Consider the following 17,184-nt stretch of genomic DNA (forward strand, 5'->3'; position numbering starts at 1 on the left):
AACCGAGGGCAGGTTAGAGTTTCGGTTCATAATTTGAGATGGTCATGAGGGCAGCCACAATGATTTTTGGGAAGTCTGGAGCAGGTACCAGCTGTGGTGGGGAGGGGAGTGTGTGGGAAACAGCCACGGAGATAGCTGACAGTCGTGGGAAGAATTCCTGGGGGGCAACTCTCCCCAAATGTTTCAAGTCACAGTAGTTCCACGGGATGTTTACTTGTATGGTACATAATATGTGATGGAAAAGTTTCCTGGACACACTGCGTTCCAAGCTAAACAGGTTTTTCTACTGTGGGACTTTTCCAGCCTCTAATATGCCCACTGGCATCATGAATACACACGATAAAGCTGCACATTAGTCGGGCCACCTGTGTTTCATACAGAACCATGGCGGTTGGGGTGGGGGCCGGGTAAGTGGATGGTGCCGATGAAGGGTCCTGTGGCTGGAGCAGGTCACACAGGACACCCTCGGGAAGAGCTGCCCTAGGGCGTGTGGTGCGGGCTCTTTAAGGAGCTGCTCTGCATCCCGTATAGTCCTGTAGGACTATACACCCCAAAAACAAACACCCCAAAAGTGATCTTTAGGCTCTTAGTAAGTGCTCTTTTCCTCCCTCCAGCCTAATCATTTAACTGGCCTTTGATACTGCTGGTAATGAAATTAAGGATATCAGTCCGTATAGGAAGGACAAGTGATTTAACCTGTAATTACTGAGACCAAAAATGTAGATCAGAGCTTCTGTACAATTGGCCGTCGACCCTGCATGGAATAGCCTTTTTCTCCCCTCCTTTAAAAGGCAGTGAAATGATATTTTAAAGAATGTATCAAAGGGACTCTGTCTGAAAACGTTAACAATGAGGTTGAAAAATGAGGCAGATGGAGTGTATAGGGATGGCTGAACCCATTGAAGGCCAGGGCAGAGTGGTTAGACAGTCTCATAGGCAGGAACTGCATTCTTCTTAACATGAAAGGCACTGTTTGCATGTCACCTTAGGCAGGAGCCTAAGTACAGATCATCCTTTACTCTTCTCTGATCCTCCTCTTCACCCTCAACCATTGCCATCATTCAGGACTGGTGCTGTTGCTTTCTAAACATAGCTACCAAGGAAATTGGAGGGGAGGGGGATGCGGCAGAGAGAGGCAGGTGTTCTACACATCTAAGGAATTGTACATCTCTTTCCCCATTTAAACCATGAATTATGTGATGGTGAGGATTTTGTCTTATTTGTTCTCCTGTCCCCAGTATTAACAGAGTACTTGGCACTCCTAATTGGGGAGTTACCAGTCAATACATTTAAGAAGGAACAAAAAGAAAACAGAGTGGAATAAGTCAAACACTTGGTAGGTTTTATCACTCTGCAGTTGACCATTAGATACTCTCAGTGCTTAAATAGTTTGTACTTTGGCAGCATAAAGATGAGAGCTATTGAGATTAAGTTTAAGTGGCCATAAGCATACTTCAATGTGAGCACCAACTTCAAAAACCAGCAATTGTGATTAGTATCAAATGGAGAAATGTTGAATGGAGGAAAAATGAAAAAAAAAGTCTATGGTTCCAGGACACACAGTTGCAATCATGGTAAAGAGTGAAGAATGTGATGAAATCATCTGGGGTTAAAATTATCTTCAGTAAATTCTCCATATGTCAAGACATCATTTTTTCATTACTAACACTGTTACTATCTTTAGTGAATAAGAGATCCATAGTTGATGTTCCAGGCCATACACTTGTAAGTAATTATTATATTAATTTGCAAAAGAGTCATTATTTGTTCAACATTTATCTGAAACATTCTATTGGGAATCCCTGAAAGTGGAGAGATTGGGCGCTAGAGCAAATGGCAGCTACAAAACTGAGAAAGTAAGGCAGCAAGAGCAAGTGCTGGGTGGTAGTAAATAAAATTTTAGGCAGTGGTGAGGGCAAATTTAAACCGACAGGAGGCAAAGGGGTAAGGGCCGTAGGAGGCTGGAGGGAAAAGAGACTAAGGATCTCATCCCCTGACCCCCTATGCTGGCACTGTATGGATTGGAGTGCCATACAAATAGTAATCATGGCACATAGTTACATAGCACTTACCACGTGCCTGCTGCTACTCTAGTACTTCCACTAGCACCGATGAAATCACAATCCTCACAACAACCTTATGGGGGGGTACAATTATGAATCCTATGCATTCTTATTTATAGGTGAGGAAATTGAAGTATAGAGAAAGTCAGTCAGCCATCCAGATAGTAAATGTAGAAGGCAGGATTTAGTTCTATGATAGTCCTATGACTGAGGTGCCCTGAAGAATGTTTAAATTGCAGTCAGGATATATTTAGTGCTTAAAGATATAATGCTTAATCATCTACAATAACTCGTGCAGTTAGCACGGAAACAGCCAGCTCTGAAGATCAAGGAAAGCTGTGTGGGTGTGCATGTGCAGAGCATCTGAGCCGCCCCTTTGATAGGTGATTCTCTCAGGGAAATTTAACATCGGTTATCAGATCTACCCACAAAGTAATGTACCTTGAGATCTCTGTGCTGTAGTCATTAATATCAAAGCTTAAAATTGTCATGAATCTTAGGCTCTGGCAAAAAGAGTGACGGCTTCAAGACTTGGCAGTTGATTGCATGAATGGGCAGCTTCTCAGAGACATTTCTCACCACCATCACAGTAGTAACATAGGGTGTGTGGATAAGCCCAGACATGGGTGTTATAAATTAGGAACCATCTATCAAAGAAAGCACAGCAGGCTATGAATCTCCTCCAACTCAAGATGGTGTCAACTAGAACCACCCTTTGCAAGGAAGCGAAAAGAAACATGTAATTGTGGGTTTTTTTCTCTGCTTCCACCTTCCGCTCTGGTCATGGCTGCAGATACAAACTAATTTTGGTTGCTTTAAATAGCAAGAACTTTCTGTAATCTTGACCAATAGATTTACTTGAACGTAGGTAAAAGGGGAACCTCCCTCCATGTGTGGTTGTGGGGGAGCGAGCTGCTTCCAGGTCTCTTCCCGACACAGGGATTCTGCAAGGAGCTGGGTCTCTGAAGGAACACCGATCCCAGGCACAGCAGAACACACTGACCAGACCGGTCCCAGCACCAGTCCGGCCTCATCGTGCACTGTGCACTCTCCATGCTTCCTTTGCAGGAATTCATGGTAGCTAACAGATGGTCACTCTGCAAGTGGGGAGCAGGGACTCGGACCCCTAAACCCACATTCAGATTGTAATATTTGCAGTTTCCTCCATAGCAGGCTCTGTGGCTGTGGACCTCATCTGTGAGCACCAACTTCAAACTAGAAATTTGACAGGCTTAATGAAAGGGGTTTCAATGCAGTTCATCTAGCAGAATTCTAACTGTATGGGACCACCAACAATAGCATTCTATGGGAATTTTGTTATTCTTTTCATCCCTGCAGGGTAGCAAAAAATAAATAAATCACTCAGTAATTAATTAGGGACATATTTTCTATTTCAGAAAAGTCAAATATTTCTAGTTGTTTTTAAAATATATATATTTTATTGATTTTTTACAGAGAGGAAGAGAGAGGGATAGAGTTAGAAACATCGATGAAAGAGAAACATCAATCACCTGCCTCCTGCACACTCCCTACTGGGGATGTGCCTGCAACCAGGTTCGATTTTTATTATACCAATATTAAATTCTTGGTGTTGATACACACACACACACACACACACACACACACACACCATGGTTTTGTAAGGTGCTTTGGAACCTGGGTGCAACTCTCCTGTAAATCTAATATTTCAAAATAAAGTTTTATTTTTTAAGGTATTTCTTTTACTTCTGTTCTCCTAAAAAGATTGCCTCCCCTAGAAAGTCACTTTTGTTCTCTTAAATCCAAGCAATCCTCTTATCCTGAGGGTGGGGTCCATTGTAATCTTCTAAGCTAGAGACGTGGTACAGTTGCGAGAGATGTTATGAGTGGATGAGGCAGGACAGACTTGGCCATAACAGGACCATAAAGATATGATCTGAAGTCTTGGATAACATGGCAAGAGATTTAGGCCTGAAGAATCCAAGAACTGAGTGGACTTTACTTTGAATGGAGGGCCAAAAAGTAAGCCCAACCTTAAAAATGTGTAAGAGCTATTCAAGAATGGTGTGGCAAAACAAACAGCCCAATCCAACGTTTTGCAAAGAGGAGACAAAGTTACCCTAAACCCATCAGAGGCATTATCTGCCACTCACAGGTGTCCTGCAAAAGAAGTCAGGTCAATAAAAGGTAAGCCATAGGGGCAAACTCTTGCGTTGGAAAACATGAGGCTGGATTAATTGATATTCTGAGGAGCCGCTGCAGGTAGCATAGGTTTGGACATTTCTTATAGGAGAAAAGACCCAGAAAGCTTAAGGAGACAGAGCAATTCAAAATGCTTAGGGCCAATGGCTAAAAAAAGATTACCAGTCATCAAGAGAAAACAGTATTTAAATAGGACAACCCCACCCCCATACTAATAGAATGTGATTAGTTAAAGCTGTGTCCAAGATAACAATTTAATCACTCCTGGTTCTTCTTGGGAAATTGGGACCAAAGAGCCTCTTTAGTTAATATGAATTGTCTTGAATGGGTGGACCATCTGGTTACAATTTGGGTTTCAACTCTGTTATGCAACTGGCATCCAAAAAGGGGATTGTCTCCAAATGTGAGTAGGCTGAGTCAGTCATAAACAAGCAAAGAGAAATTTAACTTTTTATTGCTAATATCCAAGATGTTAGGAGATGAAGTGTTGCATGAAATTGTGTTGTCTTTAGGTAAACTTCCTTTACCTTATGTGCTTTACCTAGAACAGTGGTCAGCTAACTTTTTTGTAAAAGGCCAGATGGTAAACATGTTTGGCTTCACAGTGATATATGGTTTCTGTTGCATATTTGTCACTATTTTTAAAAATAAACCCAACCATTTAAGCATGTGTTTTCTAGAGCCATCATGTTGAGGGCCATGTTGCTTCCAGGAGGAGTTGGAGAAACCACATTAGGCAAAGAATTTGCATCAACTTCAGGACTGAAATACATTAATGTAGGCGATTTATTACCTCAAGAAGGACAGTTATATGATGGCTGTGAGGAAGAGTAGGATTGTCCCATTTTAGATGAAGATAGAGTAGTTGATGAGTTAGAAAACCAAATGAGTAAAGGTGGAATTACTATTAACAGTTGTGAATTCTTCCCTGAATGCTGGTTTCAAATAATCACTCTTAATATTCCTCTGCCCACATAATATAAATTGTCCAAATAGGAGTAAATATTTTTATTAAAATTGTGCTGCAGAACTAATAGGTGGATATGTTTTATGTTTGGCTGATTTTGTTTTTGTTTTCATAGGAAAGCAAAGCAATCTCAAGTATAATGAATATAATGTTATTAAAGATTGAGAATAAAAACTGTCATTGTTTAATGCTTCCATTGCTAAAGAATAAATAAATCTGACCAGATGGGTAGATGGATAATCTTTTAAATCTATTACAGAAGAAAATGAACATGATCTCTTAAAATTAAAGTCTAAAGAGTTTTTTAAAAGTGTTTTCTTTTACCATATTTTCTTTTTTAAAATTTTATTGATTATTATTATTATTTTATTTATTATTATTATTATTTTTTTTTTTTGGAGAGGGAGAGAAACAGAGGAGGAGAGAAATTTTTTCTGTTTACTTATTCATACATTCTTTGGTTGATTCCTGTAAGTACGTTGACTAGGGATCAAACCCACAACCTTGGCTGTCCTTCACTAGACCCCAGCAGGTGGCCTGTAGGATTGCCAACACATTCTTGGGATCACCACAGAATGAAAGTCCTCATGCCCCTAAAAGACGAACTAACCATTTGGACGATCAGCTGCATTTTTTAGGGATATATTTGGCCTACTTCACAGTTTTTTAAGAAGGTCACACATTTAAAGATTTGAGCTTTTATTTCTTCTCTTTACAATTTTAGTAATATGCTGTGAAATAATTTTTTCTACATCTTACATTCAAGAAAGGCCTTTTAACTCTATTATATGTTCATGTCTCCTTTGTCAAATATTAATTGAGCATAGTGGTTTGGGTCTATATATGGGTTCTCTATTCTATTCCATTGGTCTGTATGTATGTTATTGTGCCAGTACCAGGCTGTGTGGAGAACAGTGGCTTTATAATACAGCTTGAAATCTGGTATTGAGATCCCACCAACTTTGTTCTTCTTTCTCAGGATTGCTGTGGCTATTCGGGGTCTTTTTTTTATTCCAGATGAATTTTTGCAGAGTTCTTTCTAGGTCTGTGAAATATGCTGTTGGTATTTTAATGGGGAGTGCATTGGACATTTTAATGATGTTGATTCTACCAATCCATGAACATGGTATGTTCTTCCATCTGTTTATGTCTTCCTCTATCTCCTTTTTCAGTGTTCTGTAGTTTTCCGCATATAAGTCTTTTACTTCCTTAGTTATAAGTTTATTCCTAGGTATCTTTTTGTGTGTGTGTGCAATGGTAAATGGGATTATTTTTTTTAGTCTCTCTTTCTCTAAGTTCACTATTGGTGTATTGAAATGCCATAGATTTCTTGGCGTTAATTTTGTATCCCAAGAAACTAGAAACACCAATGAGAAAGGATATATGCACCCTTATGTTCATAGCAGCACAATTCACCATAGCAAAGATTTGGAAATAGCCTAAATGCCCATCAGCAGATGAGTGGATTAGAAAACTATGGTACATCTATACAATGGAATACTACACTGCTATAAAAAAGAAGGAATTCCTACATTTGCAGCAGCATGGATGGAACTGGAGAGCATTATGCTAAGTGAAATAAGCCAGGCAATAAAAGAAAAATACCACATGATCTCATTCATTTATGGAAAATAAAGAACGTTATAACCTGATGAACAAAAAGATAGATTTAGAGGGAGAAAAGCACCGAAAGACTGTCAAATTACAGCAGGAAGGCTGGAGTGTGCTGGGGAGTAGGGGAAAGAGATCAACTGTAGGACTTCTATGCATGCATATAAGCACAACCTATGGACGCAAGACACTCAGAGTGTGGGATGAGGGCATGCGGCAAGGGGTAGGGAAGACAGGGGGAAGGTCAATGGAGGGAAAAAGGAGATATATGTACTATTACATGTAATACTTTAAACAATAAAATTAAATTTAAAAAAAAGAAAGGTCTTGTCATATTTGATTAAATAATGAAATGCTTAATCTAGTGGGCAGTCCACTTTAGCAGAAAGCTGTTCGATGAAAACTTCCTATGTTTGTTTGACCACTGGGTCTCTCAGAACTTCTCAGACAATACTTGGTACTCTTACCATCTTCTAAAATCAGTATTACCAACATAAATTTTAAAGGGAGCACAGACAAGAAAGCAGTAGTATGGTTTTTAACCAATATTATTTAACAATCATTTGAAATAAGAAGGATTTGTTTTTTTACTCAATAGGAAGTTGATTGGGTTTTATTAGCTTTTCTTGTTTTGACTAATAATGCCTTTATTTCTAATAGTTCTCTTTTCATAGATATTTGGATTCTGTAAAAATGGAACTATTTTTAACTAAATCACATTTTCTTGGCACACTTTTACTTAGTAATAGTGAATTCCCTGGTAGAAACAATTTTTTCTCCTGAGCAAGGTCCAAACTGTTGTTAATATCACCAAGTCAACTAGAAGAAAGGGAAATTTAATATGAGTGTAAAGAGAAAACACTGATATATGATTTCTTAAAAAGTCTCTGAAGTTCAACGTTTAACCTCTATGTTAGAAATCATACAAAAAATGTATGCATTTTCCCCCCTCTATCTCTCATGATGTATTTCAGTGTTTTAAAGCATATTTGGGGGTTTGAAATGTAAAAGCAGGACAGAGTTATCCATATAATCTAATCATTCTTTGGGAGAGGCAAGGCTATTAGCTTGTATATGCTAATTTGGAGTTGAGTGAGCTGGTGAGTGAGTGTATTTATTTATTTCTAATGGAGCCATTTTCCTCGTTCTCACAGTCTTCAGGTTGGTGCTTTCCTGCATTGCTTTTTCGAGTTGCTCACAGGCTGGATTCTTGAAAGGAATGCTTTTAACAAGTTAGTTGGGGCCCTCCAGTCCTCTCCTTAGCTGGCTTTATCTGCATCGATGTGCCCTGTTTGTAGCCCTGCAAGGAAAGGAGTTGTAAAAGTGAGTGAGAGAGAGAGAGAGAGAGAGAGAGAGAGAGAGAGAGAGAGAGAGAGAGAGAGAGAGAGGGAGAGAATATGCATGTGTACTCGTGCACAACAGTCTGTCCATGTGCATTATAAGGTTTCCTAAGCACATGGAACGAGATCTTTCCCAGGGAGACTCTTTTGTCAAGGTCAGCACACATGGGAAAAGCATTTCTGTGCTTAGTCTCCTAACGGAAGAAATTTAAGTCATGAGACATGGTTGTGCTCTGCCTCTGCATTTACCTGTCCTTTCTTTTTGAACTCTCGCAGGCAGCAGTACCTGTCCAAAGATCACTATCGTTCCACCCTTTTTGAAGAGCAGCACAACCACACTGATTGATCAGAATGTATCTGATGAAGAGGCTCAGGGAATAAATGGAAAAACGCCAGCAAAACACTCAGCTGCAAGTCCAAAGCCACAAGGTATGTTGATGGGGTGGTTCTTGGAATAGGTTGGGTACTTTTTTTTATCAGTGAAGGCAACCCAAAAGAATGGTGACCACTAAGGAAGAGTTTTAAGCTAAAAAATGGGAGGAATTGAGTGCATTTATTGTTTTCAGGAGAAAAGCCAGTCAGTGAACCTTCTTGGACAGAGTTGGGTATTTCCTCTGCTCCTAAAACACCTCATACGTTTCTCTGTCACAGTTCTTTTCATGTTTCAGAAATCGTTTATGTGTCCCCTTAAGGGGACTGAGGTCTGTTCATGCATTATGCCTGACTTAGCACAGGGCCTATCTTACTGTTTGCGTAATATATGTGTGACAAAGGAATGTGGGTTTAGAAGTACTGTCAGCAGTTCTTGTGACTTGCTAAATGTCAGAGGATCTGTGAAACAGATCATTCTAAAACAGCTTACCGTACTGAGTAAGAAGGTGCTTTTACAATATTAAGGAACTTGGGCTTGAAAAACCTTAATAAAGTCATCCATAGAAAATAAAAATAAATGGTTTAAGAAAGGAGTAGCCAACAAGTAGTAAAACAACCATAATGATGAATTTTTTCAGTAATTGTTTCTTTTTACAATAAATTTTTAACTGGATATTAACTTCGAGAAGCATGAAATTATAATTTGGAAGGTAGTAATGCCCTTTGAAATGTACTGTAAAGCTAAGCTCCATTATGGTTTAATGTGTAATTTCTTTCTAACAGGTTTTTCTTTATACTGAATGCTCAACATTCAGCCAAGAAACAAACTGGGCATTTGTAGAAGTACTATACTTTGGAAAAATCAATTTATATTTGGTTTATTTTGTATTTACTTTGGTCTCTTTCCTGTTATTGAAAGAAAAAAAGTTTTATAAAGAATGCATTATAAAAGAGCTGATGTTATTCTTGAAAGTTCTTCTGTTTTAAAGATTTCTGAAAGAGAATTTTAAAAGGGATTTAAAATTGAGTCTTCCACGTTATGAAATATTTTTCTTTTGTACTCACTATTAGCTGTATTGGTGGTGGCATGAGTTATGGCTAAAAGCAAGGTGAAAAAATTGGTGATTCAAATGAATGGTTTAATTCATGTGTTTATAACCTTTTCCTTTCGCCATACGCATCCCTATAACATTGATGTGAATACAAACATAGCAATTTTTTATCATGATTTAATTAAGCCATTTATTTGCAAAGTGCAAAATTTCATCTTGCTTATTAAACCTGAGCTGACAAAGATCAAACAGGGTAAGACTATGAAAAAAAGAATATAATTTAATTTTATGTAACTGCCCAGATCAAAAGCAAGAATTTCATTATTTATAAAGCCTTTTTATGGAAGTATTATTGCATTTCTTTATTGTTTCTCATAGTTCACTGAGATAAATTACAGAAGTGTCCTTCCTGAGCTGTGTGCTGAAATAATCATATTCTTTAGGGAGACAACGTTTAACCTTGCTTTTACTGTCTGTAGTTATATGAAAGTCAATGTATTGCTACTTTAGTACATATTTAGTTCCTATTTTGAATGTATACATTCATGCATACAATGTTACATAACTACTACATACTTTCAAGTATGAAGAGTACACTCTAACATGATAAAAAGTATAGTATAGTATAGTAAATACATAAACTAATAACATAGTTGTTTATTATCAAGTATTATATACTGTACATAATTGTACATGCTGTACTTCTATGACTAGCAAGTAGTAGGTTTGTTTACAGCAGCATCACCTATGACAGCTACAGACATTGGGCAATAGGAATTTTTCAGACCCATTATAATTTTTTTAAATTACATTTTATTGTTTTTTTACAGAGAGGAAGGGAGAGGGACAGAAAGTTAGAAACATTGATGAGAGAGAAACATTGATCAGCTGCCTTCCGCACAGCCCCCACTGGGGATGTGTCCGCAACCAAGGCACAGGCCCTTGACCGGAATCTGACCTGGGACCCTTGAATCCACAGGCCGACGCTCTATCCACTGAGCCAAACCGGTTTTGGCAAGACCCATTATAATTTTTAAAGGGACCAGTCATATATTGACTGAAACATTTTTATAGTTCATGACTGTACTCAATAAATTAAATAAGTACTTTATACTTCTTTTAAAAAATTCCTTTTCCCTTCTTAAATTCACATTTGTATAGGAGGAATCTAATACTTATCAGTCAAGATTCACTTTTGTTGTACATTACAATTAAGGCATAAAAAATATATTTTCCCCCAAGAAACAATAAACTGTACTTCATTGTTGTTTAACAAGTTGGAAAAAAAATGTTTAAAAGAAATATTCTTGACCGGTCCTCATAGCTCATTTGTTTAGAGCTTTGTCCTGATATGCCAAGGTTGTAGGTTTGATCTCAGGTCAGGGCACATACAAGAATCAACCTATGAATGCATAAATTAGTGGAACAAGAAATCAGTGTTTCTCTCTTTCTCATCCTCTTCCCCTCTCTCTCTGTCTAAAATCTGTATATTAGAAAAAAATTCTCACTCATTTTTGTCCCTTCCTTAGCTCCCTTGGTAAAATTTAAACCACACCTCCTACTTTGACATTTCATATTTCCCCATCTTTACTTTTTGTTCTCATCCATTACAACCTATTATATATTTTATTAATCCACAATAATTTTTTTTTCTTGCCTTTTGCACTGCTGCACCCCCCAAACCTGCCGCATAGCATAGCAGACTTCAGTAATACTTGTTGAATGAATCCCTACTTGATCACCATGTTTCCTCCACTTTCTTTGTTTCTGCTATTTTTTGTTTACAATGTAGAAAGTGTGCCCTATAGAGACCAATATCCCCGGAGTGAGGATGTATCTTGGTATTGGGAGATCAGCTGCCAAATAGATTGGGCACTGCTTACTGACTTACCTACCAGTAAGCAGTGTTCCTCACCCTCTTGTGAAAGGAAGCTACTTTTCATTTCTCCAAACCCTTACGAACACCTGGGTGACCAAGTCCGAGAAAGGAAGGGGATGCTAATGTCACTTCCTGTGCAGATGCAGGGATTATCACAACATCCCCTGTGTTTTCACTAACATACTGCAAATCCCTTGTAAGTTATAAACGGTGAGGATGCTGAGGCTTCCAGATTTAAATTGGAGTCTTCTAATTTAATTGAAGATTCTTGGTCTAGATCAGTGGTTCTCAGCTGGAGGCAGTCTCTCCATTGGTATTGTCTAGAGACTTTTTGCTTGATACAATTTGTGGGAGTCGCTACTGGCTTTTGCTAAGTAGAAGCCAGAGATGCTGCTCAATAGCCTATAAGAACAAGTCAATAGTTGAAACTGGTTTGGCTCAGTGGATAGAGCATTAGCCTGCGGACTCAAGGGTCCCAGGTTCAATTTCAGTCAAGGTCACGTACCTTGGTTGCTGGCACATCTCCGTGTGTGCGGGAGGCGGCTGATCGATATTTCTCTCTCATCAATGTTTCTAACTATCTCTCTCCCTTCCTCTCTGTAAAAAATCAGTAAAATATATTATTAAAAGAACAGGTCAATACCCCTACCCCATCCCACCCCAAAGAATTATCCAACCTGAAATGCTAATATAAAGCTCTGATCTAGATTATAAAAACAGCTCATAATTAAATTTTTTGTTTTTCATGTGGCATACTAATAAGATCATAGCTATAACTTATTATGGTGAATTTTAAAAGAAGACACGGTATTGAATAACTTTATTAGTGGTGTTTATGTAGTAATGTGTCTGGAACAACCTCAGGTTTATGTTTATTAATTACCAATAAGTAAATATTTTTTAAGAATTATAGTTTTTTTAAAGGATAAAAGAGCCAAATTTTAGATTAGAGATTTGATAACCTTGCCATTTGAATCTAAATTGGAGCCTGTAGATTTAAAAGTGGGTTCCTTCAATAGTTAGCCCTTGTTTTCCCTCCCCCTTGGAAAATACCCTGAGGCTCGGAAAACAATGGCTTATTCAATTCATACCAGCCCTACCAGTCAAACAAATAAATTACTGAGAAACTTCAAATGTGTCTTTCCTCTTGTTCACTGCTTTTAAAATTGGCCTACTTCCTGCCATGCTAGACAGGATTCAAAATAACTTTCTTAGCAATTAAAGCTAATAGTTCTTTTTCCCTTAAAGAGCTTTGATCCACAACATTCTACATCGTTAATTATTTTGATGAAACCCACATTTTGTCACTTCTTCATTATTAAACCTAAGTGTTTAGAAAAGTTTCAAGAGCTTGGAAAGCCACATTATTATTTGAATAATCTGAATATATTTAAAGTACTCAAATCTATTTCATTTGCTTCTAAAGTAAAGCATTCTATGTAGAATGTTCAATTCTTAAGTTATAACACTATAAATTTATAATGTATTAATATATAGCCAGCTATTGTTTTTCATAGTAAAATAAAAGTAATTGAAATGTAGTGGGCATTCCCACCCTGGGCTAGATCCCCCATAGGGGGCTTGCAAGAGGCAGCCAATCAGTGTTTCTCTTCTCATTGAGGTTTATCTCTACCTTTCCCTTCCACTCTCTCTAAAGTCAATAAAAACAAATTTTAAAAATGTAGTGGGCAAAAAGGAGAAACCAAGATGGGGCATAGGTAAATGCCTAACTGCAGCCTCGCACAACAATTACAAAAAATACGACTAAAATACAAAATGGACATTATCCAGAACTATAGGAAAGTTGACTGACTGGAAATTCTACAACTAGAAGGAAAGAGAAAACCAGAAGTAAAATCAGAGGAGCTGTAAAAACCTATGGAGACACGGTGCACACGTGGGGAGAGGACAGAGCTGGAGAGGAGGGGGCATCTGAGTGCCTAGCTGGCATTCTCTAGTGGGAAGGAGATAAAAGCTCCAGACTGTGCTGAACCCCAGTTCCAACTGCACTGTACCCCAGTTCTGGGCGAGACCCTGGGGACCCAGGCTCATACAGAGGGAATCTAGGCTGTAAGGCAGAAACTCAGGGGAGTGGCAAAAGGCAGAGTCCCGGAGGCGTGCACATTGTGTGCAAAGGACAGACTGTTGACTGTGCGCTGGATTGCCCTAGCGGAAAGGAGACAAAAGCTCTGGACTGCACTGAACCCCACTTCCAACTGCACTGAACCCCAGTTCTGGCCTCATTGTGGGAAAGACTAGACTGTCTGGTAGCAGGCGAAACTTGAGGGCATCTTTCTCTCAGAGGTGCTTGCAGTGAATACTAAAGGACACTGAGGAACACTGAGACTCAGAAACTTCATAGGGTGGAGCTGACATGAAGCCAAGGCTGTAGGCTCCACCCTGAAACTCCACCCCATCCAAGCTGAGCACAGAGGCTTCTGCAATTTTCCAAGTCTAGTTGAATAAGGCTGTCTCTAGGCATAGACACAGCTGATCCTCACAGACAATTGGCCTGGAGGTCAGTTCCTCCCAGTGATACCAACAACAATCAAGACTTACCTACAATGGCTGTACACCCAGTCCACAAAGGGGTGCACCAAGAATGTCCACCTCAGGTAACTGGGAGGCTGACCAACTGAACCATATAGGACACCTTAGCACACAAAGCCACCCTACCAACTCAGGGAAGCTGTGAAAATGCCGAGACAAGGAAACAGATCACAAACTAAAGAAATAGAGGACAACAAGCGACTGGATATAGAGTTCAAAACCACGCTTATAAGGTTTTTCAAGAATTTCCTAGAAAAGGCCGATAAAATAAACGAGGCCTATGAGGATATGAAAAGGGATCAGCTAGAAATAAAGAATACATTGTCTGAAATAAAAAACATTATACAGAGTCCTAAAAATAGAATGGAAGATCGCAAGAATCAAGTCAAAGATTTGGAACATAAAGAGCCAGAAGACACTCCTCTGCAGAAGCAAGAAGACAAGAGAATCCAGAAAGTTGAAGATAATGTAAGAAACCTCTGGGACAACTTCAAGCGAACCAACATCAGAATTATGGGGTCTCAGAAGATGAGAGAGAGCAAGATACCAAAAACATATTGTAAGAAATAGTGACAGAAAACTTTCCCCACCTGGTGAAAGAATTAGACTTACAAGTCCAGGAAGCGCACAGAACCCCAAACAAAGGAATCCAAAGAGGACCACACCAAGACACATCATAGTTAAAATTCCAAGAGCAAAAGACAAAGAGAGAATATTAAAAGCAGCAAGAGCAAAGAAGGTAGTTACCTATAAAGGAGCAACCATACGATTGTCAACTGATTTCTCAACAGAAACCATGCAGGCCAGACGGGAATGGCAAGAAATATTCAAGGTGATGAATAGCAAGAACCTACATCCAAAAATACTCTACCCAGCAAATCTATCACTTAGAATCAAAGGCCAGTTAAAGAGCTTCACAAATAAAAGAAAGCTAAAGGAGTTCATCATCGCTAAACCAAAATTATTTGAATTGCTGAAGGGGGTTCTTTAGGAAGAGGAAGAAAATAAAGATAAAAATTTTGAACAACAAATACGTGAATCTAAAATAATAAGTGAATCTAAAAACCTAGGGAATTAAAAAATCTGATGAACAATATTAACTGGAGAATATAATAAAATCAGAGGTATGGAAGGGGAGTGAACTGACAATTCTCGGGGAAAAGGGGAGTGGGAGGTGCAGGAAGAGACTGAATATAAACTGTGCACCTATGGATGAGGACAATGGGGGGTGGGGAAAGGGCAGAGGGTGAGGTGGGGACCTGGTGGAGGGGAGCAATGGAGGGGGAAAAAATGAGGAACATTTGCAATAATATGAACAATAAAGATTTTAAATAAATGAATGAATAAATAAATAAATAAATAAATAAAGTGGAAACTTAAAAAAAAAAAATGTAGTGGGCATCCCCAAACTTAAACTGCAATTAGTGTCTTTTTCATTCATAATAATTTTCTTTGCTTAGTTGAAAGTTTTTGAAAAATTAAGTTGTTTTGTTCTATTTACTGTCTGTAAAATTGGTTGTAATAGAGCCCATTTTATTTATAGTCATCTAGGTATCTCAAGCTTAGCATGTCCAAACTTGTGCTTTCCTTCCTCCAAAAAATGTCCTCCAAAGTTGCCAGTTGATGACAATTCCATCCTTTCAGTTGTTCAGGCCAAAGGTCTCTAGAGTCAAGGATTCTTGAGCCCTCGCTTTTTCTCTCAGACCTCACATTTAATCTACCAGGAAATCTACTTTTAAAATATACCTGGAATCCAACTCTTTCACTATCTCCTTCTAAGCACTGTTATCGCTTGCCTGAATTTTCACAATAGCCTCCTGACTTTTCTACTCTTCTACTTCTACCCATCTCCCTTAAATTCTCAACACAGCAGCCAGAGTGAGGAGGCCATTGGGGTTTATGCCGTATGTCCCTCCTGTGGCCAGAACTCTGCAGTGTCTTCTCATTTCACTCATTTCAAAATCTATAGAAAGTTGTGGTATCAGGCCCTGCCTCTGATCTCAGTCCCTGCTCTTCTGTGCTGGCCCCTTTGGGTTCAGTCACACTGGTCTCCACTGGTCTTCAGCTTTTACTGTACATGATAGGATGCTTTTCCTTATCTCCCTCAACTTCAAGTCTTGGTCAAATCAGAATTTCTCAGAGAGGCCCACTTTACACACTCTACTTAATACTGCAGTCTGCTCTTTTCCCTCCAGTCCCTACACTTCTGATCCCTTCTGTCTTATTCTTTTAACCTTTCCCCCTTTTTTTTCTTAGCACTTACCATCTTGTGATGATATATGGCTTACTTGCTATGTTCCCCCCCCCTTTTGTTCATTGATATGATCAAGTGCATAGAGCTTAATAGAAATTAAATATTTGTTGAATTAATGAAAAAGTAAGCTTAAAAACAGCAACAACCCTGTACAGCCTGGCCAGGTAGCTCAGTTGGTTAGAAAATCATCCCCATATGCCGAGGTTTGGGGTTTGATCTCTGGTCAGGGCATATACAAGAATCAACCAATGAATACCTAAATAACTGGAACAAGTTGATGTTTCTCTCCCCTTCCCCCGCCCCTCAAGCAATAAATAAATGTTTTGTTTTTAATCCTGTATAATATAGATGTGTAAGATTTCTCGAGGATATATATTTTGGAAATGTCAGGTTCTTAATGGTTGTGTTAATTATATTTTCTTTAAAATGTATACTTTTCACATTTAGACCTCACATTGCTTCATATCCTCACTGATACTTAGTATTGTCACATTTAAATTTTTTGGTTAATCTGTTGGGGTTACTGTGATATCATATTGTGGTTCTAATTTGCATTTCCCTGTTTAGCAGTGCATGGATAATCACAATTATGTAAATATCATACTTACTATTTCTCCTATTCGCATCCTTTGGACTTCAGGGAAAATTAGTAGTAATTCAAGATCTTGAATTTTAGTTATAGTAAACTGGATGTGCTGATTGGACATCTAGGAGATGTTCAGAACACATTTCAAAATGTTTACACCCTCCGTAGTGTAAAAGAAAGGTCAGATATGGTGAGAGAAAAAGGAGTCATTTTCTTTTTAAAAAAATTAAATTTATTGGGGTAACATTGCTCACTAGGATAAAAAGTATGCATGACTTTCCTCTAAGACAGTGTATTGTGACACTTCAGCCATTCATGGGCCATCTTGA

The 17,184-nt window shown here is 38.5% G+C and overlaps 1 protein-coding gene and 1 long non-coding RNA gene across 4 annotated transcripts in view; one reads left to right on the forward strand and one right to left on the reverse strand.

Moving 5' to 3' along the window:
* FGD4 (FYVE, RhoGEF and PH domain containing 4) overlaps positions 1 to 17,184 on the forward strand; it is a 209,452-nt gene that overhangs the window by 138,505 nt on the left and 53,763 nt on the right. For 2 of the 3 annotated variants that reach the window (XM_045587897.1, XM_045587898.1), the window contains exon 2: positions 8,443 to 8,591. Coding sequence is in view for 1 of the 3 variants with exons in the window: in XM_045587899.1 (XP_045443855.1) it covers positions 8,439 to 8,591 (153 nt within the window). In the remaining 2 variants the exon portion in view is untranslated. Of the gene's footprint in view, positions 1 to 8,438; positions 8,592 to 17,184 lie in introns of all 3 variants that reach the window. The other variant, XM_045587899.1, reaches the window with a different exon arrangement.
* Positions 5,044 to 11,332, reverse strand: LOC118729994. Its single transcript, XR_004991334.1, has 3 exons — positions 11,321 to 11,332; positions 8,975 to 8,977; positions 5,044 to 5,148 (listed from the first exon to the last, which is right to left on the reverse strand). It is a non-coding gene; the product is annotated as an uncharacterized LOC118729994 (long non-coding RNA).

The sequence above is a fragment of the Pipistrellus kuhlii genome, unplaced genomic scaffold (assembly GCF_014108245.1).
Source record: "Pipistrellus kuhlii isolate mPipKuh1 unplaced genomic scaffold, mPipKuh1.p scaffold_m20_p_3, whole genome shotgun sequence".
In the NCBI taxonomy this organism is placed as follows: Eukaryota; Metazoa; Chordata; class Mammalia; order Chiroptera; family Vespertilionidae; genus Pipistrellus; species Pipistrellus kuhlii.